This window comes from Monodelphis domestica, chromosome X, assembly GCF_027887165.1.
Source record: "Monodelphis domestica isolate mMonDom1 chromosome X, mMonDom1.pri, whole genome shotgun sequence".
Lineage (NCBI taxonomy): Eukaryota > Metazoa > Chordata > Mammalia > Didelphimorphia > Didelphidae > Monodelphis > Monodelphis domestica.
The window spans coordinates 8,904,671-8,931,915 of NC_077235.1; the positions used below are offsets into that span (position 1 = coordinate 8,904,671).

The 27,245-nt window shown below is 44.1% G+C and overlaps 2 protein-coding genes across 4 annotated transcripts in view; one reads left to right on the plus strand and one right to left on the minus strand.

Moving 5' to 3' along the window:
- Nucleotides 1–27,245, minus strand: part of KLHL13 (kelch like family member 13) — a 296,890-nt gene that overhangs the window by 227,779 nt on the left and 41,866 nt on the right. The window lies entirely within an intron of this gene.
- LOC100022505 (DNA damage-regulated autophagy modulator protein 1-like) lies at nt 21,919–23,132 on the plus strand. Its single transcript, XM_056809604.1, has one exon. It carries the CDS (start codon nt 22,176–22,178, stop codon nt 22,887–22,889), a length of 714 nt encoding a protein of 237 aa, XP_056665582.1. The 5' UTR covers nt 21,919–22,175; the 3' UTR covers nt 22,890–23,132.

A 27,245-nucleotide genomic window follows, 5' to 3' on the forward strand; every position in this document is an offset into this window, starting at 1 on the left:
CCTCTGGGATCATTGGGCCTAGAGATATGAGAAGGGCTATAAGTGGGTTAGAATTAAAGGAGTTACAAATCTAGAAAATTTGGGGGGAGATACTGAGAGTTCTAACAATTGGCAATGGTGGAGGGAGAAAAATAAAGAAATGCTTCTGTTAGGAGGTAGCACTTGAGATGTTCACAGATTTCATAAGGTAGAGATGACAAATGAATAAGTGAATGAATTAATTAATGAAAAAAGCATGTATTAAGTGCTTAATAAGGGCAAAGCACTGTGCTAAGTGCTACAGATGTGAATAGGGGGCAGCTAGGTGGCTCAGTAGATTGAGAGCCAGTCTCAGAGACAGGAAGTCCCAGGTTCAAATTTGGCCTCAGACACTTCCTAGCTGGGTAACCCTGGGCAAGTCACCTAAACCCCATTGCCTAGCCCTTACCACTCTTCTACCTTAGAGCCGATATATAGTATTGATTCTAAGATGGAAGGCAAGGATTTTGAAAAAGAAAAAAGAAAAGCAATACTGCCCCTGTTATAATTATTATTGTTGTAATTGGGGGAGACAAGACATAGAAGAGATTTTCAGCTTCCGGGAAGATGGCAAAGTCTGATGGTCCTTAAGGGACAGCAGCAAGGCAAATAGTAATCTCCTTAATAAAGCCATATCTATTTCTTACATAGATACATTTGGAAGTGCCAAGGACTAGAGTGACAAAACCAAATTTTTTCCATTTCATTTGTTTCCTTCTATTTTGTCAGTCTTTTGACTTTGCTTTATTAATTCTTGCTGTTTTGCAAGATCATTGGCTTCCAATTGCCCAATTCTAGTCTTTAAAAACTGGTCTTCTGCTATAATCTTTTGATTTTCCTTTTCAGTTTGTTCTATCCTGGACTTCTATCCTGCTTTTCATGGCTTCCAGCTGTTTAATTTTGTTCTCCAAATGGGAGTTCCTGTCTTTTAAACTGTTATTTTCTTTTTGAACTATTTCCCACTTTTCTTGTCAAAATTCTTCCATATTTCTCAAAAGCTCCAATTCAAATTCTTCAAGAGCTTGTGGCCAATTTCCAATTTTTGGAAGGCTTAGATGCATTTATTTGCTTGTCCTCTTCTGATATTTCCTCTGTAGTCTTGACTTTTCCTCCATAAAATTATCCAGGGTCAGTGCTTTCTTCTTGTTCTTCTTGGTGTTGGAAAGTTGTTTCTCCTGGACATTGTTTGCCATCACTATGCTGGTTTTTCCTTCCCTTTCCAGTCAGAAATCTGAGTGAGGAGGGCAGGCTCTCTGTGTATGGAGCTAAGGAGTGTGGGTTCTACCTGAGGCCACCCCTCCAGTTTCCGCAGCATCTTCTGTTTGCCAACCTTGTCTGTGCTATCTCCATACCCAAGGTCTATGCTCTTCAGCCTGCTGTGGTCTCAAGTCTAGCTGCTCTCAGGGGTAGGTCTTTGGTGGTCTTAGTCAGCTGCCAAGGACCTAGAGGTGCCTGTCACTTGCTCACTGATTCTAGCACACTGGCTCTGAGTGTGTGGGGTGGGGGAAGGTTGATCAGCTCGAGTTTTGATGGAAGCTTTTTCACCCCCTTATAGTGTGGAAATGCCCAAATCCCACATACCTTCAATGCTGCACCATACTGTGGAGTCCCCTCATTCATATGAATATGGGTTTTTGGCCTTTTGAAGTAGTCTATATCGGTAGGCAACGAGGAGAGGAGGAATCCTATGTCTACACTGCCACCATGTTTACCCCTTTCCATTTGATTTGATTTTTTCAATTGTAACCTTGGAAAACACCAAGTAAAATGAGTGTTACATATACATTTTAGAAGATGATCGGATCACACAGGCGTTTGAATTTCCATTGCACAGAGCTTTTCTTTTTTAGGTATATAATAAATCCAACTTGAAACTTTTAAAGCTGTCCTGGTTGTCAGTGATTACTTCTGGCCTACCTTCTGGTCTTTTCTAATTTGAGGACAGAAGGTGGGAGGACCCTAAGCCTCCCTCGCCCTCCTTCCTAACTCCCCCATCAACCTGGGCAAGGGGAAAACTAAGGAAAAAATTTCTTATGACAAATATCAGTCAAGGAAAACAGATTCACCAATTGGCTCCAAAACTTTTCTTTTTCCTTCTTCTGAGGAGGCAGGGGCTGCATTACATGCAGAGACAGCTGGGAGGTCACTTTTCTGCAGGTCTGAGAAGGGAATGCAATGTCCTGGAGGACAGCTGGTGAGAAGGCAAAGCAAGCTTGCAGGAGTCATTTGGAAACAGAAAGGACTTCAGAGGTCACTTTACAGAGGAGGACTGACTTGCCCAAGGTCACAAGTGATGGAGATGGGATTTGAAGCTACATCCTCAGACTCTTGCTTCATCACACAGCTTCTTATGGGAGATGGAATGCCAAGATTATGGAACAGGTGGCAGGTCACCTGCTGATTTGGCTGACATGAAGAATGTGTGAAGGGGCTAAAATGTAGGGTGGGTGATCCTGGTCACTGGATGGGCGCATTTCAATGAGGAGGAGGGAGACAAGAAAAAACCAGAGCCAGCGACATGAGGCAATGCCTGAGGAGGGTGTGTCTGCTTCCAGGCATTTCAAATCAATAGGAGGGAGTTCTGAAAATAAGCTGTATTCATATCTTCAGCTTTTTCATCCTAATCATTTCTGAAAATAGGACCCTCACACCCCCAACCAAATCTCCCCTTAAATGAATGAAACAAGAAAGAAATTTATCCATAAATGAAACTAGATTAATAAATTAAGCATGATATCATATAACAAAATTATATTATTATAATACATCATTACATTAATTTTATCAAGTGTGTGTTATATGTCAGACTTTGCACTAAATCTTTGAACATACAAATGCAAACAGCAAGACAGTTCCTACTTTCAAAGCTCTTCAACTTTAACAGAGAAGACAACACATATAGGAGAGTAGTAGCCGGAGAGCAGTATTTTGGTCTGAAAAATCAGAGATGGTGTTCCCTTGTAACAAAGAAAAATGGTTAAGCCAACGTATTTGCTACAATGACCCCATCTGCTAATATCTACCCCATTCTGCCCTAGAAGTCCCTCACCTGTCTGCCAAGAGGAGACAGGTAGGCTATCTTTTCTATTTTCCAGGGCCATTACTAGGTTTTCAGTTGCTCAGAGTTAACTTTCTTTTAGTGATCTTTTTTTTTAATTGAAAATGTTTATTTAATTAATTAATTTAGAATATTTTTCCCTGGTTACATGATTCATGTTCTTTCCCTCCCCTCCTCCCACCCGCCTCCTGTAGCCAACTCACAATTCCACTGGGTTTTACATGTGTCTTTGATCAAGACCCATTTCCATATTATTAATATATTTGCACTTAGGTGATTGTTTAGTGTCTACATCCCCAATCATATCCCCATCAACCCATGTGATCAAGTGGTTGTTTTTCTTCTGCATTTCTACTCCCACAGTTCTTTCTCTGGATGTGGATAGTGTTCTTTCTCTTAAATCCCTCAGAATTGTCCTGGATCATTGCATTGCTGCTAGTAGAGAAGTCCATTACAGTCTATTGTACCACAGTGTATCCGTCTCTGTGTACAATGTTCTCCTGGTTCAGCTCCCTTCACTCTGCATCACTTCCTGGAGGTTGTTCCAGTTCCCATGGAATCCCTCCAATTCATTATTCCTTTTAGCACAATAGTATTCCATCACCAACATATACTACAATGCGTTCAGCCATTCCCCAATGGAAGGGCAGCCCCTCATTTTCCAATTTTTGGCCACCACAAAGAGTGCAGCTATGAATATTCTTCTACATGTCTTTTTCCTTATGATCTCTTTGGGGTACAAACCCAGCAGTGGTAGTGATCTTTTAATTTACATTGTTCAGTTGGGTCTGCTCATTCCACTCTGAATCGCTTCCTATATATCTTTCCATGTTCCTCTCAATTCTTTATATTTTCTTGCTGCATAATAATATTCTGTTACATCTAGAGATTTTTCATCTATTCTGAAATCAGTTGTTACCACAAAAATACTGCTAAGAGAACTGAGCTATATCTTGGACCTTTATTTTTGTCTTTGACCTCCTTAAAGTACATTGCCAGTAGCTGAATAGCTAGGTCTAAAGGTATGAAAAGTTTAGCAACTTTTCTTGTACAATTTAGAATTGATATCAAGAACTGTTAGACTACCACCAACAGCTCCAGCAATGATGGATGAGTGTGGGAGTGGTTTTTACATACACTTCTTCAATACTTCAAAGTTTGTAATGGCATCAGTGGGGGATACTGCCTCCCTCTACAAAGACTGTTGATAACTATTCCCTTACTTAGTACGTGGTCTGAAAGCATTGCTGTGGCTGAAAACAGCATCCCTCCACTGTACCAGTTTGGTGAGGAGCCTTTCTATACTGGAATAGACTGGTCCTCAGACACTATCCATACAGCCCATTGTGGAGCCCATACTCAAAGCCTTTCTAGCTTAGGAGGGAACTTCCAGAACCCATGCTCTTTAGCAAAGACTTTATGAACCTGGGATTACCTACATGCTAGATGGAATGTTAGATAGAACTTCAATGAAATCTGTATGTGTGATAATGTAATTATATGCAAATAGGTTTGGTTTTCCCATAAACATCCCAATGGGCAGATGCCTCTTTTGACCAAGAATTCTATAAAGCAGTAACTACTCTAGAGTCAAAAATAGTCAGCTGACCCAAGCATATTCCTGCCCCTAGGTCTGGGAGCATAACTTAGGCTTGACCATAGATTGGAGAAAATAGAATATTTGAAGTAGGTTGAGCTCAAGCCAAGACCCTTTTGTCTATGGTCCTTTCTTTGCCTAAAGACCTTCTTGAAGCCACAGACCTCTACCTTAGCTATAATTGGACTCCAGCATTCTGTGGGACCAAATAGGGGTTCTACTGTATCCCTGTGATTCAAAAGGATCCTAAGGCCAGTGGAGCCACGGAAAGCAACTGTGACTACTTGGGGCTTTCTTGAGACAGGTAATTTCTCTCTGTCTCTGTGGAAAATAAATCTGAAATAAAATCTCTGCAGGCCAATCAAAGGTCAGTGTGCTTCTTTTGTCAGATCACAGAAATCCTTGAAACTCAGTAGCACGGGCCAAGATGGATGAGGGAGTTAAGTCGTGCTGTTCTAAAGATGAGATGGCACAAAGGCTCTCTTGGCTCTGATTTCCATCTACAGATTGGTGCCTCAGTTCTGTCTTATCTCATCCAACTGTGAGTCATAGGAAACTTAGCTTTGCAACTGTCAAAATCCTAGTCTAACTGTTACTTCCCCTCTAGGGAAGACAATTTTAAATCACCTGCATATTCATCCTCCCCCCCCCTCTCTCTGTCTCTCTCTCTCTGTGTCTCCCTCTCTCTCCTCCCTCTCTGTCCCTCTCTCTCTCCTACTCCCCCTTCTCTATATACACACACATATATGATAGACATACACACGTAGGAGTATATATATATATGTGAAGATAATAAAAATATGTACACTATAATAAAACTATAATTCAGTTTTTAAAAATTCTCCCAGAATACAGGTAATATACAGAATCAATAACATGCTTATCCTTCATTCCTCCAATTGATCTGTGGTCTCATCAATGTAGGTATTCCTTCCGAAGATTCAGATCACAAACCATCCATGCTTGCCCGTTTGGATCAACTCTTATCTATGTACTCCCAAAAGTCTGACCCAGTGGGTGGATCCAATGGGTTTGCTGCATCCCTCAAGTTTGTAGACATTCTGAGGACATTAATAGAGCAACCTTGGGCTATCTATTGGTTATCCCTCAGTCTCGCCACATGACTTGAAACCTCTTCTTTCTGGATCACACATTTTTGATGCCATCTTTTATGCTGTTTGTCCTACCTCATGTCTTTGCTCATAAGGCATCACAGCCTGTTTGCACACAACAATATGCCCCCCCACCGTTGCCCCTTAGATTATTCTTAACTTTAATTCTCCAGAAACTTCAGCCTTCTGTGACTTGAAGCCATACAACATCACCAGAGGAATATTGACATCAAAAAATGATCTTTAATAGGCCTAGATTCACTGAATGGAATTTGTCTATGATTAAGAAATATTTGCTCTTTTTAATAATTGAATTTTGATATAAACTGATGCCACATTAAGTCACTGGAACCCGGACAACACTATGCACGATGACTAAAAGCATACACATGGAAAGAACAACAAGAATGAGGCTGAAACAGAAAACTTAGAACTGAAAATGACCAAAGTCGGCCCCAGGGAAGACATCTGAGGATATATGTCCATCCCTTCTTGGCAAAAGTGGAAGCTTAGGGGTGTGGAATGTTGTCCATGAGGTCGAACTCTGGTGAGGTCTTGGTTAGCTTTGCCAAACTGTTTTTTTCCCTCATTTTTGTTACTTGTTATAAGGGATGGCTCCCTGGGGTGGGGGCTAGGGGGCTGGAACTGGGGATACAGGGTCAGGAGCAGCAGTAAACTGAAACAATTGGCAGATTATCTTGCATCAAAGTTCTGGGAAGAGATTTGAAAATGAAGATGATGTACCAAGGTTATTGCTAATAATTTTAATTAAATAAAATATTCAAATATCTAGTCTAGTTTGAAACAAAAAGCACTGCACTGAAAACAGAAAACTCAGGCCATGTTGGCATGATCCAATGGAAAGAACACTGGATCTGGAGTCAAAAGACCTGGGTTGGCATCTCAGTTCTGCTACCGATTATGTTCCCAACCCCAAGTTAGTCTGTGGGCCTTCATTTTCTCCTCTGTGAAAGGCAGACCTTGGACTAGACTCAAATGTCCCTTCCAGCTCTAAAGAGAGACATGAATGCCATTGATACTCATTTCTAATCGCTTCTTTCTGGTACACAAGCTCTCTAAAGGGGAGAGAAAAAGCCATCTCTCATTTCCTCTAATGTTCCTTCTCTGCGCACATATGTTTGTATTACCCATTATGGGTCCAAGAGCAAACACTTGAGTTGGAAGACTAATGTTTCATTTCCCAGGGAACACGGCATGGTAAATGAGCTACGACCACTCCACTCCAACATTCATCTGGTCTCAGGATTTGTGAGGACAGCAAGTTAGATATTTCTGGGTTTCCAAATAATCGAGATGATCAGACTTGGAGTTCGTGGGCCTCCCTGGTTTGGGGACTGGTTTAGATCAGTCTAAATGAACAGAAAGGAGATAACGAGGGGGCCATGTAAAACCTAAGCCTCTTTTTATTCCACCGGGCAGGGAAAAGCAATGTCATTACAGAGGGATTGGTTAATCAGAGGTAAGAGACTGCCAGTACCTGTGGCCCTTCTTCACTGCTCTGAGGGCCAGATGTTTGCTCCCAAATCAGGAACATGTTTTCCCGGAGAGTCTCTTGAGGCCCTTTTCTCTTTCTATGCCTTCATTTTCGACAAATCGTGTGTAACAAGATACTAGCAACCATGTTGGTTTGTTAGTTTGGGTGCCAGATCCTTTCAAAGTTGCAACACAGCCTTCCTATGGAGCTCCAAGAATTCATACAAAAATCCATTTAAAGCCCGTCTTGCACAGCTATTCAGTCTGGGAAAAAACTGAAGATCAGGCATTTGGAATGAATTCCAATGAGGCCTTGGGGAAGGGAAGGGGGTAAGAATGAATGAATGTGGTGAACTGACAGGAGAAAAATAGCCTCACTGGCATGGGACAATTCCATACATCGACATGACAAGAGCACTTATATATTCAGCAGTAATGCCAAGGCAAAATGCCCAGACACCACTCTAGGAGGGAAGGAGAGACAGAGAAGGACAGAGACACAGAGACAGAGAGAGAGAGACATACACAGAGATACAGAGAGATAAAGAGACAGAGGGAGAGACAGAGACAGAGAGAAGAGACACGGAGAGGAGAGAAACAGAGAGACAAAGGGGGAGAGAGACAGAGAGAGAGAAGGAGAGAGACAGAGAAAAAGAGAGAGAGGGAGGGACAGAGAGACAGAGGGAGAGATGGAGACAAAGAGACAGAGACAGAGAAGAGAGATTAGACACAGCATATGTATGCATACATATTTTATATATTCACATGTATGTACATTGTGTATCTATGCATGTATATGTAAAGATTAAAAAGAGGAGGCCTAGGGGGGCAGCTGAGTATCTGAGTGGATAGAGATCCAGGCCTAGAGATGAAAGGTCCTGGGTTCAAATGTGGCCTCAGACACTTCCTACCAGTGTGACCCTGGGCAAGTCTTGACCCCCATTGCCTAGCCCTTCCCACTCTTCTACCTTGGAGCCAATACACAGGATTGATTCCAAGACGGAAGGTGAGGGTTTAAAAAAAAGAGAAGGCCTAGGACAAATCCTTGGGGGACAGTAGGTGTAACTGGATGAGTAAAGGAGACTGAAAAGGAGCAGTCAGATAGGCAGGAGCAGAATCAGAGAAAGCAATATCCTGAAAATGGAGAGAAGAGACTATGAAGGAGTGATCAGTAATGGTGCTGAAGGTTGCAGAGAGGTCTCGGAGAATGAGGACTGAGACAAAAAGCTATGGGATCTGGCAACTAAGAGACTGTCAGTAAATTTGGAGAGAGCAGTTTCAGCCAAATCATGAGGTCAGGAACCAGTGTACAGAGGTCTTAGAACAGAGTGAGAGGAGAGAGGATGGAGGCACTCAGTGTAAATGATTTTCTCAAGGAAGATTGAGGATAAGAAACAGCAGAGATGATCGAACTGGGGGAATGGATGGAAATACAGAGTCAAGAAGATTCCTGGGCAGGCACAGACTGGAGAAGAGGCCCTTTGAAGTCTCATCAAACCCAGAGACTCAGTGATTCTGATTTTATTATACTCCTGAGTTTCAAATGGGTTCTTCCTCTTCTCAGTGACAAGGATTCCTAGTGATTTAGGGTTCCAATCACCCAGTTCTTGAAAAGTAGGGGTGGGGCATCCTATAAGGTCTACCCTCACTGTCACCAGGTTGACCCTCTTGATGAGAACTACTGTGTGACCCTGGACAAGTCACTTAACTGCCATTGCCCAGCCCTTACCGTTCTTGTGCCTTGGAACCAATAAACAGTAGTGATGTGTAATATACAATACTGATTCTAAGACAGAAGGTAGGGGTTTTTTCATTAAAAAACTACACCATGGGACTGGGCCAAGATCACACAATCAGTATTTGTAAGAGGCAGGGTTTTGCCCCACGTCTTCCCAATTCTATTTTCCATGCACCATTTCTGTTATAAGGATGAAAGCAAGTATTCCTGGCTAAAATGAGGTCACTTTCTCCCTCTTTCCTGGAAAAGGTTATGAGAAGCAATAAGGAGCTCCTTCTTCCTTTCCATCCAAATGATTCCCCTACCATACACACAGTTGATGAGGTTAAAGAAGCCAAGAGGCTTTCACTGAGGGGGAAAAAGAGTGAAATTGGGCACATAAGGGGAGTCATGGGTGGGCCCTTTGCACACTTGACAGCAGAGCCTCCTTCCCCCAGCTTTCCCAACCCCTTCCCACCTGTGTCCTTGGAGGAGCCTGCTAAAGGGCAGCGGTAATTCGGTACAGTGTGCATGTAAGAGCAAGTCCTGCTCTTCTTCAGAGGGTGGAGTCAGGGGGAGGGGGCAAGAATCTGAAGGGTCCCTTGTTTATGCTCTTGGGCAGCTGTACAGTTGGCACCATGCCATCTCCAGGCCAGGCAGAAACAAGGGAAGCAGGCTCTATTTTCAAGAAAATACACTGCACATCTAGCAACCATTTAATCTTCAAGTGCCATACTCCCAGAATTCCCAGAATAATAAATGAGGGGCCTCTAATTAGGCTGCCCTCTTGACAACCTGCCTCCATGTTGCTGAGCGGTTTGGGGGCTTTTTCCTTTTCTTGTCATAAAATCAGAGCATCAGAGACCTAAAGCTGGAAGAGATTTTCAATAAATCAACCAACATTAAGTGCCTACTATGTGTCAGATACTGAGGATACAGAGGCAGAACTAAAGAGTCCCTACCCTTAAGGAGTTTATATTCTTTTGGGGAGACAACATATATACAGAGGAGTATATACTGAGCAAATACAAAGTGATTAAATTACTTTAGAGGTCATCTAATCCAACCATCCTTACTTTACAGATGCGGAAACTGAGGCTAAGAAGTAAAGCACCTTGACTAAGGTTATGTCAGTAGTAAGTGGCAGAGCTCAAACTTGAACCTACATCCTCCCTGTGTGTCCAGGGCACTTTCCATTGTAGTATCCTGCTATCCTTTGCTCTAGTCTTATGATTGAAAGGGATGCTCCTGATGCTTGGTCCTTGGAGAACTTCACCAGCTTCTTGCCCACAAGAGAGTTTCTTCCCAGGTAAATCAGGCTGGATCACAGACATTCTTTGCAGCCTGGTTGAGTATGTCAGTGTTTGCTTCCTCTGAAATGAACCCAGCAATCCAGGTCTTATCCCCAGACAGTTCTAGAGAGAGAAGATAACTGGACTTTAGGTCTGCATTCAAATATTTCATTGGGCGCCCCTATCTTATGAAGCTTGAGGGCTTGGGTCTTGGTGGAAGGCTAGACTGGACCATGTGTTGCTGGAAGAAAAATAAATATTTGCATCAAAAGTATAAGAAATAGAATTTATGTGGCCTTGACCGAAATGTTGAGTATGGCGAGTTTCATGGATACAATCAAAAAAGGCAGTAGGGGTCGATCATGTGGTGAAAAGCCAGGTAAAGAGCCAACGAGCTCTATCGCTAGGTTCCTTCAGATGTTGTCAGAAGCCCAAAAAAGTGCCCGAGGTGGGTGTATGGGATGCCATGAATAGGATGGATTCTGATCTGCTTTGAAAGGACTACTCCCGATGCCGGGTTCCCAAATCTACTGGATTATCACTGGTGCCTAGAAATGCCTTTGAACTGATACTTTGGCTGTGCTTTTTACGAATTTACGAATTATACTCTGAGAAAAAGAAGTCAGATACCATGCAAGCATGTCTAGATTAAACATTCGAGAAATATATATATACTTCAAAATACCATTTTCTTCTCCACCAGATTGATTCAAAGATCCAAACCCCGTTTCATTTCTAAGTTTTACTGCATTAAAAACTCTCTGGCAAATTGTGGTACATGTTGGTGATGGAATACTATTGTGGTCAAAGGAATAATAACATGGAAGGATTCCATGTGAACTGGAAGGACCTCCAGGAATTGATACAGAGTGAGAGGAGCAGAACCAGAAGAACATTGTACACAGAGACTGATACACTGTGGCACAATCAAATGTCATGGACTTTTCCATTAGTGGCAATGCAATGACCCGGAACAAACTGGAGGGATCTATGATAAAGAACATGAGATCCACATCCAGAGGGAAAACTGTGGGATTAGAAACACAGAAGAAAAACAACTGCTTGACTATGTGGGTCGAGGGGATATGGCTGGGGATGGAGACTCTAAATGATAATCTTATTGCAAGCATCGACAGCATGGAAATAGGTTCCAATCAAAGACACATGTAACGCCCAGTGCAATTGCACGTTGGCTATGGGAAGGAGGTGGGGGGAGGGAAGGGAGGGAAAGAATAGGATTCTTGTAACCAAGGAATAAAATTTTCAAAAAAACTCTCTGAAATGGGAATGTGGGGAACTACTCTAAGGTGGCTAGGCAATGCCACAGTGCACAAAGTTCTGAGTCTGGAGACTAGCTGACCTTTGTTCCAACTCGATCTCAGATATTTCCTAGCTGTGTGATCCAAGTCACTTCATCTCTGCCTGCCTTTGTTTCTTTATCTGGAAATGGGAATAATAAAAGCACCGACTCCACAGAGTTGTTATTTGAAGCAAGTGAGATAATATTTAGAAAGTGTTTTGCAAACATAAAAGAGCTATATAAATACTGTTTTTACTAAATAGAAGTCAAACTCAGAGTACTATGGGGAGAGCAAATCGAGGCCTATAGTGTCAGATGTGACCAATATGTTGACTTGTTTTGTTTAACTGTGCTTCTTCTTTGCAAAAATAGCACAATTAGCACAATTCAGTGCTTCTTAATTAATTATATGGCAAGTATGTGGCTCAGTGGGGAGAGTACCAGGTCTAGAGTCAAGAACACCTGAGTTCAAATCTGTCTTTAGATATTTATGAGCTGTGAGACCCTGGGCAAGTCAAGTTACTTTGTTTGCCTCAGTTTCCTCATCTGTAAAATGAGCTGGAGAAGGAAATAGCAAGCCACTTCAGTACCTTTGCCAAGAAAACCCTAAATGGAAGAGTTCAACACAAACGGAAAACTACCAAACGACAAAAACGCTTCTTTGTTACAAAGGAACATCCTACTGGAGTTGAGAGTCATCAATAAAAAGGAAAGGAAAGTGCCAATCAGATAATAGATAAGGTCACAGGGTGACAGAATTCCAGAGAGGCATGGCAATCCTTCTAGAGCAGCGATTGTTTCAGTCTTTGTCTTTGTATTCCCAGTGCTCAGAACAGTTCCTGATACACAAGAGGGATTTAATAAATGCTTGACTGGTTAAAGGAGACTCAAGTGACCATCTTGCCCACACCATACCCAAACAAAATCCCCTCTGCCAGTGACCATCAAGTATTTGTTTGAAGTCCTACAAGGAAAGGACATCCACCACCACCCCTAGGACAATACCAGCCATTAGAGAATTCTTCCCAACATGGAGCCCAAAACACAGACAATGAGTTAAATCTGTGTTGGCAGAGGAAGTTACCACACTAAGATATTTCAGTGCAATATTTTATTTCCTCTAATAGGGCCCTGCCCTGATATCCAAAAAATATCAACAGAACCAGAGAAAAGACTCTTATGCACTTCCGTGTCGGTGAATGCATGGCTTGTGTGCCCCTGTGGCATGGAGGGGCCTGCTCCCTTCCCCCTCTGCACAGCGCCTAAGGACACTTTTCACATGACCCACCTCTCTGCCCAACCACCCAATGTGAGCACTTCCTCCCTCCTCTGCCTAGGGTACTGTGGGGAGCTCACAAGTGACTTGAAGGTGCAGTTTGGGCTCTCAATCTCTAAAAGGTTCACCAACGTTGCACTAGGTGGATCCTCTACGGAGAATTTCTGGAAAGACATGAGCAAAACTGGCAAAGGATGTGAAAGTAAGGAGGGACACATGTGCAAGGAACATCCACAGCAGAGAACCCAAAGCATCATAAAAGCTGAAGAATCCACTAAAGTCAAATGCTGGCCTTAAAACTCAAACTTCCTTCAACCATCCTCCAAAAAGAAGCAAGAATTCTCAGGGACCCAGAGTGAACCAAGGGAGCAAAAGGGATGCGAATGGGCACAGGGACCCCCTTTACTGCCTCGGCCATGCTCTCTGTGCTCATGTGTGTTTTGTATCCCCAGGAGAATGGAAGTTCCCTTGCAAGGCAGGGACTAGCTGATGTTTGTTTCTGTAGCTCCAGTGCCAAGCATAGTACTTCACACACAGCAGGCCTTTTATATATGGCTGTTGACTTGAGTTGCAGGGAGGAGAGAGGACTGTTTGCATTTGTCAGCAGAAAGCACTGATGCAGACACACATTTGATGAAGCAAGTCAGTCCTCTGAGTCTTTCTAACCCCACTTAACCTATGTGGGCCTCATCTGTTAAGTGCCTTGCCCAAGATCACATAGCAAGTCAATGACCCATTCAGTGAGCATCAGAGCCTCCCTCCTAGGGCCTTGCTGTGCAGCTAATACTTGAAATCAGCCAAGAGACAAGCAGAAGAGAAGGGAAAATGGGTCAGGAAAACAAAACTGGCCAGCAAAAACCGACGTTCCCAAATAAAGCCAATTCTCCTGAAACATGAACTTTCTCAACAAAATGGGGGAGATGCAGTAGATGTGATCCCTGTGAATGCCTTCATCCGAAGGAAATTTGGGCAGGGAAAGTACACTGAATTAGGGGTCAGAGACCCTGAGTTTGGAGCCAGCCTGATAATTACTACCATTTGTGTGGCCGTGGGCAAATCCGTTTGTCTCTGGACCTCAGTTTCCTCTCCTGTATGCTTAGAGAGTTGCTATCAACTATGTAAAGGAAAATAATGGAAGACTTTGGAATTCTGATCAATGCGGTAACCAAGTAGGATGTCAAATCTGTCTGGTGGTCTGAGATCGCCCTCTTCTCTTCCGAGAGATCCTGGCAGCCTCCAGGTGCCTGGTGGCCTATACATTGCCAGGCAGATTTGGACTTCGGGGTTAAAAAGAAAGCTTTTATTCAGAAGTGGGTCAGAGGACCATAGACTTAGAACTGGAAGGCATTTCAGGGACCATCAACCCTTTCCTTTTACAGAAGAGGAAACCAAGGCCCAGCGCAGTTACATGACTTGCCTAAGGTCACATAGGTAGTAGGGGCACAGCTAAGATCTGAACCCAAGTTCATAGGGCAACAGCTTCAGAGTTTATGGTGGGTAGCCTTCATCTAGAGCCAATGTCCTAGTGTTGGAAGGCACCTCGGAGGCCACCTACACCAATGCTGTCATTTCACCCCTACACACAATACACACACGGCCACACACATACACATATGCACAGACACGCTCACACATGGAGCCAACTGACATTTTCCCCATGGGGCGTGCTACTCTTCCTCAGTGTTACCAAACTTCTCTCCATCTGCCCTGCCTGGCCCCAGTGTCAGCTGATAGCCAAACAGCTAGGAAACTAGAGTGGGGACACAGCACCACCCGCTGGTGGTATTTGGAAGCTTCGGCCCACAGAAAACTTCCCTCACCTCCACCCTGTACAATGCCACGCTTGCGCGCCCTATCCGTCTGGCCCCCAGCCTTTGGAGGGAATGTTTAGTCTCCAGACTCCCCGGGATGGCCCACGAGAGGCTGAAGGCTGCGTCATTGCCCAGAATCCAGGCTCTCGCTGGCAGATGCTTCAGCTTCTGCCATCTGATCAGACTTCCTGGCATGCCAGATGGCCAGAAGGGAATTAAGATGAAGCCAAGGCGTTTCACTGGACTGACTGCTGGGCTTCAGTACACACCTGCGCCAGGAACACGAGTCTTTGCCATTCCAAGCGGCTGAAAAAAAGAGTCGTTCAAGCAACTAAGCAACCAACAGGGCCGAATGGAGTACAGACCCAGTCGGGCCAAGCCCTGAGAACACCAGGGCCATAGCCGCCCTCTTTTGAGGAGAATAGACTGCATCCACACCAGAGGAAAGTGAGGAAACGGACAAAACCAAGAAGGACTTGGGAGCTCTGGGGCCTCCTGGGGCTGCTCATTTGATCCTCCCAACAAGCCTAGTAGCTAAAGCCCCAAAGGCCTCATTATCCCCCTTTTACAGAGAAGGAAGCCATGGCGAGACCAAAAATGACTTGCCCAGGGTCATGCAGCTAGGAAGTAGCAGAGGCACCATTTGAATCCAGGTCTTTTGGGGGCTCTCACTGCCATGCCATGTGGTCAACAACACAATTGATATAATCCCTGTGAGTCCCTCAAGGGCAGAGACTGGTTTGGCTTTTATCTTTGAATCCCTGGTGGCTAGCACATGGGCTGCCATTGATGAATGCTTGAATAAAAAGCATTAATAAATGCTGGTTCAGTAAAGGAATCAACAAATGAATGAATATATGAGTCCAAGGTGTAAACCTTAAAATTTCTTAGACTTATAAATGTTGGAAATTTCACCATTGGGAAATTTCATACTTGAAAAATTTCCTACTGATAGTCTATTGGAATGTGAACCCCCCCTTGGCATGGGAGGGTCCTTCTCCTCCCTACTTAAGATTACTTTAGGACAGAAACCTTTTGCTGAACAATGGAAAGGGCTTTGACCTATGCTTAAGCATAGAACAGGAAGTTCTTTGAGTCATGATTGATTTTAGAATTGATACAATAGAGATACTTGGAATGACAGAACCAGGTCTTGGAACTTCCAATCTCCACCCTACTCAGGGTAACAGGATTTAGGAAGGGCTGTAGCAAAGGATCAAGATTTAATTATTTGAGAATATGACCTTCAACAGACATGTGCAAAGCCAGAGACCTCTGGGCGGTCCTGGGTTAAGCTAGAGCCACCATTGGCACAGGGAAGACATGGACAGTGACTGGTAGGTGTGAGAACTGAGGGGAGGGGACTTGGATGGTTTCCTTAAAGATAGCGTGGTCTGAGGACTAGAGGTTGGAGAGGTTTTGCTCGGAGAGGTTTTGCTCTGAGAGGTTGTGCTCTGAGAAGCTTGCTCTGAAGGAAGCTGGAGGTGGAGGCCCCTGAGACTGTTTCTCCATTTTGGTCACGTGAGTGATAGGGACTGATCTCTTTTCTTTGCCTCAGCTATCTAAGGGCTTGGGCCTTTTGGCCCAGCCTAAACAGAGGGGGGGGTATTTAAGCCCTATTCTCTTCTCTCTCTCTCTCTCTCTCTCTCTCTCTCTCTCTCTCTCTCTCTCTCTCTCTCTCTCTCTAATACCTTTCTTCCTCCTGTTTGTAATTAAACTCCATAAAAGGTTGACTGCTGACTTGAGTTTTCATTAAGGAATTACATAGCTGAATTCCTTGGCGACCTTAAATTAATATATATCAGTCTTTTAAAGTGATTTCCTTGTCACAAAGGCCTAGACCTCCCCAGTGTTTTCCAGAAGAATAAAGAAAGCTGCAAGGAGGGGCAACAAGGTGGCTCAGTGGGTAAGAGCCAGGCCCTGAAATGGGAAATCCTGGGTTCAAATCTGGTCTCAGACACCTCCTAGCTGGGTGACCCTGGACAAGTCCCTTAACCACATTGCCCAGCCCTTATGGCTCTTCTGCCTTGGGACCAATACAGTATTGATTCCAAGATGGAAGGTAACAGCTTAAAAATGCTCTAAGGCCTGTTTCCCTCTGGATTGCCATCCTATAACCTAACACTGTCGCTTCCCCCTTTCCTGTTTTGCTACAACTCACTGTTGCGCTTTGGTGTGGGAAGGCTGGTGCCTGAGATCCTGGATCGCCTACCCATTTCTCACTCCTCGACATGGCTCATCTGAAAACGTATTGAAAACCAGGTCTCCTTTAACTATTCCTAGAGCACGGCTTCTGGCTTGGGCTGAAAGGATTTGCAGATTCTGTTGACTTCCAAGAGGCATACACTATTCCCAGCACAAGCATCGATCAAGGGGAAATCTCCTTCCGGTTATAGTTCCAGCAAGCCCTAGCTTCCATAGGCTATGGTGGATGGGGTTCTCCAAAGTCTTTGCTGAGTATTCCAAAGTCACGTTTCCTACAGGGAGAGATATTACAATACGCCAGTGAATCTGAGATTTGGCAGATATGGGCACCTTCTCCAGGGGTGCAGAGCCCAAGCCACACCCCACCCTGTGTGACTCGTCCACATCCATCAGAAAATCCTGCCCAGATGAGTCTTGCTGACACTATGGGGGCTTCCCTTTGGGTTGTTTGGCATGCATGCCCTGATGAGGGCTGCACTCAGACTGAACAGCAATGATCTCTCGCTCTTGCTCCTGGTCCCACTTTCTTGCTGGCATCTACCGGACTATGGATTTTCTGGATTATACTGCTTTCCCATCTGGGGCCTGGCAGTCAGCATTGGGGAAGCACATCAGCCTCCTTAGACCAGCTGGGTATGAATCTGAAGACTGCACTAGATCCAAAAGATCATAGCCCAAGAGCTGGCGGGAACCTTAGAGGTTATCCAATCCAACACCCAGGTTTTAAAGAGGAAGAAACTGAGGCCCACCGAGAGAGAGAGGATTTGTTGGAGGTGCCGAGGTAATGAATGGTAGAGCCTCAAATGAGTTTTTTTTCCTCCATGTGGGGAAGCAAGTTTCCTAGAAAGGGGCAGCTATGTGTGCTTTTGTTGTTCCACACTGTGGATGCCCAAGGTAGGAGTATGCTGAAAGGAAAGAGGGCTGTGCCCACTTTGCCTTGGGCCAGACCAATAGCTGGAAACAGCCTGAAGAAGGAAATGGGCCTGAGGTATGGGCAACTGCTACTGAGACTAGGAAGCTGGGCCTGAGTGGGAGAAGGGATGGAGCCGGGTGTCTATGTGTTGGGCTGCAGGAAAGGGCAGGAAAAGAGTGGGAAGGGCCAGCTAGACCACTCTAGCCAGAATGGAAGCTTTTATGGAGGACAATAACAGTAGCAGCTACGGGAGCAGTTGGGTAGCCCAGTGGATAGAGAGCCAGGCCTAGAGATGGGAGGTCCTGAATTTAAATCTGGCCTCAGACACTTCCCAGCTGTGTGACCCTGGGCAAGTCACTTAACCCCCATTGCCTAGCCCTTATCACTCTTCTGCCTCAGAACCAATACACAGTATGGATTCCAAGATGGAAGGTGAGAGGTTAAAAAGAACAGTAGCAACTGCCATTCCTGGTGTGAGATGAAACTAGAAAGGCAGGCTGAAGCCACAAAGAGGTGACAGTGCAAGTGATGGCAATGTAGGAGATAACCAGAGGAGACACCAGAGGAGGAGATAAAGGCCGGGCTGTTTCTTTAGTTGTATCATGATGGCTAACATGAAAGTCTAATAGACCATATATTTGGAGCTGAAAGGGACATTGAGGTCCAATTGTCTCAATTTTCAGATGAGGAAACTAAGGCAGGGGTTATAGTAACTTGACCAGTATCACCTAGCCAGTAAGTATTTGAAGCAGGATTGGAACCCAGGTCTTATAGAGTCCAGGGCCAGCTCTTTCCCCACAGATTCCATACCGCCTCTTAGACGACCTGCAGGATTGTTATCAAGAAGGATATGTAAATGATCAAACACCACAGGAACCTAAGCTACTGCTAATATTCAGAGAGGACATTTTGGAGCTGGAAGAAGCCCTAGAGGACTTTTAGCCAATATTTTACTGAAAGGATGAACATGAGACCCACTAAGAGAGGAGAAGGGGCCTGACCAAAGCCAAAGAACGCCTAAGGGATCTCTTCAAAGTGGCCATTCTGTTTGACTCTAGACCACATCCTCCCATGCGTGTTGCACAGTGGGTCCCCCAAAGAGCCAGCATGCTTTGCATGATGGACACCATGGGAGCCCCAGGCTGCCCATTCCACACGTGACCAGCCCATCTCCTTTTCTGCTCTTCAGCCCTTTACCACTTGTGCCCACCCGGCATTGCCCTTTGGCAGGGCTCCCTTCCTGAGTGAATAGCCCTCGGGTACCAGATCCAGAGCCAATGTGTCAAAGGTAAGAGCTGGGAGAGAAGGAATACACAGTTTTACAGCCAAACAGAATGAGCTTTTTTAAAAAACCATTTAGGGGAAAAGTTATTTCTGAGCCAGGAGATGTAGAAAATGGAACCAAACAGATGGCTCAGATTTAGAACAGAAAACCGTTTCCCAAGCCACAAGCCCCCACCCCTCTGCCCAGTACCTTGTGTTTATTATCTGCATCTATTCAGGCTGTTTCTGTCCAGTTCCTTAAGGGCAAACACTCTCATTTAGGTCTTTGTTTCTCCCCATAGGACCCATGGCTTGTTGCCCTAGAGAGCTGCCCTGGGCAATGCAAGTGGTTAGGTGACCTGCCCAGGGACTCAAAAGCAGTGTGCAGCAGTGGCAATCCCGAGCTGCCTCTGTGAGCACGCCATAGGGGTTGAATCAGAGCTTCTTGAAACAGATGAATCTCTCCAAGACTAAAAGATATTTTATATAATTGGTAAGATGTTAGTAGAGGAACAAGTCCAACAACACCATCTAGAGAGAAGTAAGTGAAATCTGAATGGGGGAAAAAACAAGATGAAAAGGCAAATAGAGTTGGTTCTTTGGATTTCAGAACAGATCAGCTCTCCTGGCAATCCACTAAGCCAGCAGAAGAAATGGATGGCCCTGGGCTAGTAACAGGAAGGCAGTATTTGGAGTGTTTAATACTTTGCCTCCCTTCATAAGCAAGTCATTTGGGTTCTTGGAAAACCCAAGTTGGAGTCATCAGCAACGGCAATCTCTGCCCATGTTGAAGGCCTTTGGACTGAGCCTTTGAGAAAGTAAAGTGAGGAACATTTTCATTGGAAATATCATTTCCAATCATTGCTGTTCAGTCATCTAGGTACAATAATGGCTGGAATGTTGAACTGGGAGTCAGGAAGACCTGAGTTTAATTTCTGCCATAAATCCTAGGCAAGTCACTCACCTCTTCCTGCCTTGGTTTCCTCATCTGTAAAATGGGGATAACAGCCCTTATTTCTCAGAATCAAATCATTGTTGTGCAGACAAAATGAGATAATATCCATGAATTATTCTGTAAACATTATATAAATGACAGCTATTATTCAGGGATGTTTTTGTTTCATGAAGATGCTATTCACAGGCCCCTTTCTTCTAGGTCTCCTGAGTGTATTCCAGCCCTGGAAGAGGGAAGGAGCTTGACCCCACCTTTCTGGATTAGGTACCAGTGTGGTTCTTTAATTGCTGAACCTCTGGTCCCACCTGGAGCTCCTTGCCTGAGCCAGGCCATCCAATGGAACTAGGGCACTGATAGCTACTCTCCTATCCTCCTGTCAGTCACCTGTGACTCACCTTTTCTTGGCTCCCAGATGCCCTCCATTGTTCTTAGAACACTACTCCAATTGAATAGCAAGTTAACCCTTTGCTAATCAGAAGCAATGCCACAAGGCCTTCTTCTCTGGTCTAACGGACCCAATAAACAAAATGGATAATGGGTAGTTAGATCTCATGTACCTTCAAGAGGGAAAGAGCCATCTAATTTTGAAAACAAATGGGCTTCCAGGGGGCAGCTAGGTGATACAGTAGATAGGCCTAGAATCAAGAAGATGTGAATTCAAATCCAGTCTCAGACACTAGCTATGTGACACTGGGCAAGTCACTTAGCCCTGTTTTCCTCAGTTTCCTCCATTTGTCAAACGAGCTGGAGAAGTAAATGGGGAACCACTATAGCTTCTTTGGAGAGAAAACTCCAAATGGGGTCATACAGAGTCAGGCCAGATTGATTGACAACAAAACTGGGCTTCTGGTATAGTAGGAAATGTCATGAATGTCACGTTGGATCTGGTATCAGAAAGTCCTGAATTCAAATCCTGCCTCCGGCACTTATTAGCTATGGGAGAGCTACGCAAGTCGCTTTAGTCCCAGAGCCTCAGTTTCCCAAAGTGTCAGACTAGAAGAATTCTGAGGTCCTTTCTAATTCTAGTGTTAGGATCCCATAATCCTAACTTGCCAGAATCATTTCTCTGCCCCATCTTATTCTTAATAATAGTAACTCACATTTTGTAACATTTAAAATTCAACCCTGAACTCCATTTTATTCTCCTTGTCATTCAGCTCTTCTAAGGTGGTCAGGCTCACATCCATATGAGAATATGTCTACAGAACAGGGAGGGGCTCCAAGTTAGCTTTCGGCCTTCCCCATGGTTTGCTCCATTTTTCCTTTTTCAAATTAATAAAGAAAGATGAGTACTGGCACTAGCATAGCCAGTGAGCTGTACAGAGAAGCCCAAGCCGCCATCACAAACGACAATGATGACCTCTAGCCACTAGAAGGCAAATCGCCCAGGAACCACTGGCTGCTGGGGATGGATCTCCAGTAGATCAGAAGTGTCTTTGAAAACTTGGACTCTCTGCCCCCGGCACACAGTAGGCACTTAATAATTAGTTTCCAATTGAACTGAATTGAATTGTGCCTCGACCATAGTAAATGCCTTATAAACGCTTTTGGACCTGCCTACAGGTTTTCTGGGTTCTCTGTTAGAAAGATGGAGCCTTACTGGTACCTCCCGGGGAGGGAAAAACCCGAATCCTAAAATGTCAGAAAACGATCATGAAAAATTGTTTCTATGTAAGCGAAGAATTAACAAATAATGGCTTTGGTCTGGGTTTTTTTTTTTAAAGAAGAAGGCAAAGAAATGTCAATGATAAAAAAAAGAAAAGATATAGCCCCGTCCACCTGAGGCTGGGATCTTGGAAGATGGCGCCGTTGGCGTTGGCCCCGCCCCCAGCTCCAAGAATTCACTGTGACTTCATCTCCTTAGCAACCACTTCCTCCCAACTGCTGCTCACAACATTCGACTTTGATTCACCAGGTAACAAGCCTGGCCCTCTACATGCATGATCACCGCCTCGTTCTTTCTCGCTCTCGCTCACCTCTCTCCCCCTCTCTCCTGAGATAGGACTGCGACCAGGGCTAGAGCCTGGAAATCCGCCTGCGCCCACTGCCCCTCGACCCCCACCTTTGCCACTTCTGCTGGCATCCAGTCTCTGAGGGAGGTACAATCTCGCAGCACCACCTCTGGCCAGGTCCTGCCTTCTCCCAACCCACTCCAGACTCCAGGATGCTGTGTTTCCTGAAAGGGATGGCCTTTGTCCCTTTCTTCCTGGTCATATGGTCCTCTTCCGCCTTCATCATTTCATACTTGATTGCCGTGTTCTTCGGCCATGTCAACCCCTTCCTTCCATACATCAGTGACACAGGAACGGTCCCTCCTGAGAGTGGCATCTTTGGATTCATGTTCAACTTCTCTGCATGTCTTGGTGCAGCCACCATATACATGAAATACAAAATGGTGGAGAAGCAAAACCAAACCTGCTATTTCAGCAATCCATTTGCTAACCTGGTGGCCTTAGTTGTTGGATTAGTGGCCTGTTTCGGAATGGGCATTGTGGCCAGTTTTCAGGAGTTGTCTCTTCCCGTGATCCATGATGGAGGTAAGCTGTTGGTTTTTGTCTGTGGTGTCATGTACATACTCCTTCAGTCTATCATCTCTTACAAGTCGTGCCCTCAGTGGAGCAAAATTTCAATCTGCCACATAAGGATGGCCATCTCCACTGTGTCATGTATAGCTGTTATTCCTATGATTGCCTGTGCCTCCCTAATTTCCATAACAAAGCTGCAATGGAATCCAGAGGAAATGGATTATACCTATCATGTAGTCAGTGCCATCTCTGAATGGACAGTGGCTTGCAGTTTCATTTCCTTCTTCCTGACTTTCATTCAAGATTTTCAGAATGTCACTTTGAAGATAATCACTGAAATAAATGAGTGCTGAAAAAATAAGCCTTCTTCTAGTCAGCACAACTTGTGGATTGGAAAACCAACCAGTACCAAGAAGCTGGCCTTCAGTGGTGACCTAGAGGCCCAGAGGAAGCCTACGGCTTGTAATTCTCCCGCCCTCCAATCTCTGTATTTGTACTGATCTCAAAGATATGTTTCCAAAAAGCTTTAGGAATTATAGAGATCTACATACTTTACTGAGAAGGCACTTTAAAATAAATAAACTAACGAAGTTAATGGGCAGACAACCTGTGCTTTATTTTCATTCCAAGCCTAGGTGGCTGTTTACTTTTAAAGCCTCACAACAGGTCAAATGTTCCTTTCTTCTGATTTTATTTTGGTTTTAAAGAATGGATTGCCCAAGTTTAAAATGAGGACATTTATGAAATCCAGTTAATCACAGTAAGATTTTCAAGAATGTTGTATCTCCAAAGATCTCAGTAAACATATTAACAGTGACTGGGTCAGTGGTGTCGAACTCAAATAGAAATGGAACCCTGCAGGTTACTGTTGACTTAGAACAACCACAAAATGGCGGTGTCTGTTTTGCATTTTATTTTTACTTATCTTGTTAAACATTTCCCAGTTTTATTTCTGTCTGGAGGTCCATCAGGAATTTTGAAGCTATGAGTCTGACACCTTTAGGCTAAGGAACTCCTACTTTCCAATAACTTGAGAGTAAATACTTCAGTGAGAGACCCTGATTCTACATGTGAGTATTAACTTTGTGTCCCTTTAAGATCACTGTTCTGTAATCTCATGCATTCAGCCAGGGATCTCAGCCTTCAGCCCTATGAACAGTAGGAGTCACCATGGGGTCCTCACTGACCCAAGGATATTCCTCACCCATGATAAAGATGGCTACATTACAGATTAGAAATTTAAAACCTAATTCACAGATCAGCAAACAGAACAAAGTTATGGTAGGGGTGGGGGGGTGAGGAAAAAGAAAAAAGAACTTTTCTATGGATTTCCTATTGAGCACCTTTTGAAATGAGCCTGGGAAGAAAAGGGTAGGATTTCTATCAACCGAAAGTCTTAAAAAAACTTACATGGAAAAAAAAAAGAAGAAGAAAAACCTACATGGGAAAAGCATTTGAATTGTTTAAAAATACCATTATTTGCAGTGTGCCTAGAGCAGGGGTCCCTAAGGGACCATATGCAGCCCCTTGAGGCCATGTATCAGGCCCCCACCACATTTCTGGAAGTGGCACCTCTTTCATTGATGGTTAGTGAGAGGAGCACTGTATGTAGTGGCACCACAAAGCGTGGTATCGCTCACATACAGTACTACTTCCAATGACAAAATCCTTTGTGTGGCACCTTAGACTGAGGCGCATGCAAAGGATTATGTGGCTGCACAATGGAAGACGTCAGCATGGTGAGTGGAGGGGATTCCACACTATGTATACTGCTGCCTGCTTAGGGTTAGAGTTAGGGTTAGGGTTAGGTTTTTATAGTATGGCCCCCCATCGGTCTGAGGGACGGTGAACAGGCCAAAGTTTGGGGACCCCTGGCCTAGAGGCTCAATCAGTCAATTTTATTTCATACTATCATATATGTCCATGATATTAGATGAAGGACAGGATGGAGGAAGATACAAGTTTTTTCCAAGAACACATTTATGTAATCATCGGTCTGTTTTTGTTTCTGTGATGCCCAGAAGGAATACTGTAGAAAAACGGTTACCCAAATCCAGCTGGTTCAGTGTGCGCTCTCTCTCTCTCTCTCTCTCTCTCTCTCTCTCTCTCTCTCTCTCTCTCTCTCTCTCTCTCTCTCTCACACACACACACACACACACACACACACACACACACACACACACAAGACAGATACACAAAGGGGAAGGGGGGACTTGCCTTGTAAAGTTGTTTTAGAGACCATTGTGAAAAGGATGAGCTTCATTTAGCAGTCATGGACACCAATGCTTGGGGAAAGAAGACCAGATGTCTGATGCCAGTTAGTTGAGCTCTCAAGATATACCCCTAGGGCAGCCCAATCAGTTTTTTAAATGTTGATGGGAAGCGGGAAAACAATGAATACAGAACAGATGCTCAACAAATACTTTGTTGATTGATGGATTGGACAAAATGAACTCTGAGGTTCTTTCTAACTCTGAGATTATATGATGATTGATTATTTGATATCTCTTGGCTCTGGGCACTCATTAGATCCAGATCAGACATCCACGTGACTTTTAAAGGGCTGCCTTTGTCTCCTTCTAGATGGAAACTGTAGCCATTTCCGCAGCCATTACAATGGGCAATAATATAGTGGGTTCTCTAAGGGTCACTGAAGTATGGCATGAACTTCTAGGTTAAGTTTTTCCCATTCTAATGAGAAAGATGAACAATATACTATATTTATATGGGGCTTACACTAAGGCTACTTGTGAGATACTTTATAATAGGGTTGAACTGGTAATCCATGTTCATAGTCAGCTAGCTGTTTGATAAGTGGCTAGAGGGTATATTGTATCTTTTGCTTTGTATGCTGTAAACATTCCAGTTTGTGTGGGTTTCAACATTTTGTTGCAACTCCCTCCAATGTGGAAAATTACAGTAGAAACTGAATGTTATATTGAGTTATGTAGACTAGACAAAATGGCAAGTCTTGGCTTAGAAAATAGGGAAGGCTACATGTCACTACTTCTAGACTGCAAAAGGCTGCTGAATGTAGCCCAAGGCTAGCCTTGCCCACACATCTCTATCATTTTCAATGCCCATGAAGTTGTGTTTCTTTTTTGGCACTTCATGACCTGAAAATTTGTTTTTTAAATCCTTACCTTCTCTTCTGTCTAGGAATCAATACTGTGTATTGGCTCCAAGGTAGAAGAGTGCTAAGGGCTAGGCAATGGGATCAAGTGACTTGCCCAGGGTCACACAGCTGGAAAGTATCTGAGTCCACACTGGAACCCAGGACCTCCCATCTCTAGGCCTGGCACTCAATCCACTGAGCCACCCCACCCAGCTGCCCCCTCTGGAGAAAAAAAGATATAGCCACAATCACAAAGATACATGGGGTAGTGTCACAAATTTGGAGCCACTTCCCCCTAGTGAATGAGTGGTCAATTGTCAACTATAGGAAGAAAGAATATTCCAAATTTCCAATACAAAATCAAATCAAAACAACTGGGAAGTTTCCCCTCACACCTAGCAAATGGGAAAAGACAACTTACTCATTGCATGACCCTGAACCTCTCTGTGCCTATTTCTTCATCTGCAAAATGGGGTAGAGGAACAGACTCAATAGTCTCTCCAGTCCTTTCTAGCTCTAAATCTCTCTCTTATGATCAAATGACATAAACACATGAAGCAGAAAAGATGGGGATATTCAATGTTTGAGAGGTGATTGACCGTCAGGCACACTAATAATACACTGTAGGTAGACTGTGAAGGGGTCCAGACATTCTGGAAAGCAATTTGGAATTATGCTAAGAAAGTGATTAAAGAGTTCATTTTGCCCCGAGATCACTCTGCTAGGCAGATATCTGAAGGACTTCAAAGGCAGGAGGAATGGTCCCATACAATCCAAAACATTTATAGTAGTGCTTTTTATGAGAGCTCAAAGTTGGAACCAAATACAATGCCCATCTTTGGGACAAGAATGGAATGGAATATTTTTGTGCTATGAGAAAACGCTGACTATGAAGAATACAGAGAAGATATGAAGTGAAGCAAAAGGGAGGTAAGTAGATCCAGGAAAACATCAAGCAATATATACCTAAAAGGTATGGCAGGGGCGGGGAGAGGGAATGAAACCAAATGCCAGGTAATAATAATGGCCAAGTTTAGTCCAAAGAAGAAGGGAGAAAATGAAATTCCCTCTCTTCTCTGCAGAAGTGGCGGGTTACAGGCATGGAATACAGCATACTCTTTGTCAGACTCAGTGGATGTGTTTCTTAATTTTGCTGAGCTGGTGGGGTTTTGTCTCCCTCTTTACTTCTTTTTTGGTTCTTTGTCGCAAGGATTAGCTCTCTGGTGAGGGGAAAGCAAAAGAGCTGTATTTGGAAATGAAGGTGATATAAAAACAAAAGATCTCCGCAAATAATTGTTTAAAAGAAGGCACATCAAATGATGGCAATGATGGTCTATGGGGGCAGATCCCTTCCACTTGTCTATAATTTACAGTGTCAGAGTTGCCTGGGCACATGGAGGTTAGATGACTTAAATGCCCAGGATCACCAGAGCAATGATGTGCCAGGGACAGGACTTGGCCCTCGGTTCTCACTCTGTTCACTACACTGCACTGGCCTCTCCATGTCCCTGGATCATAACAGATACTTCGAAATAATGGTTGAATTTCATTGATAAACTGAAGCCCAGTAGTGTCAGCATCTTCTAAAGTTTGT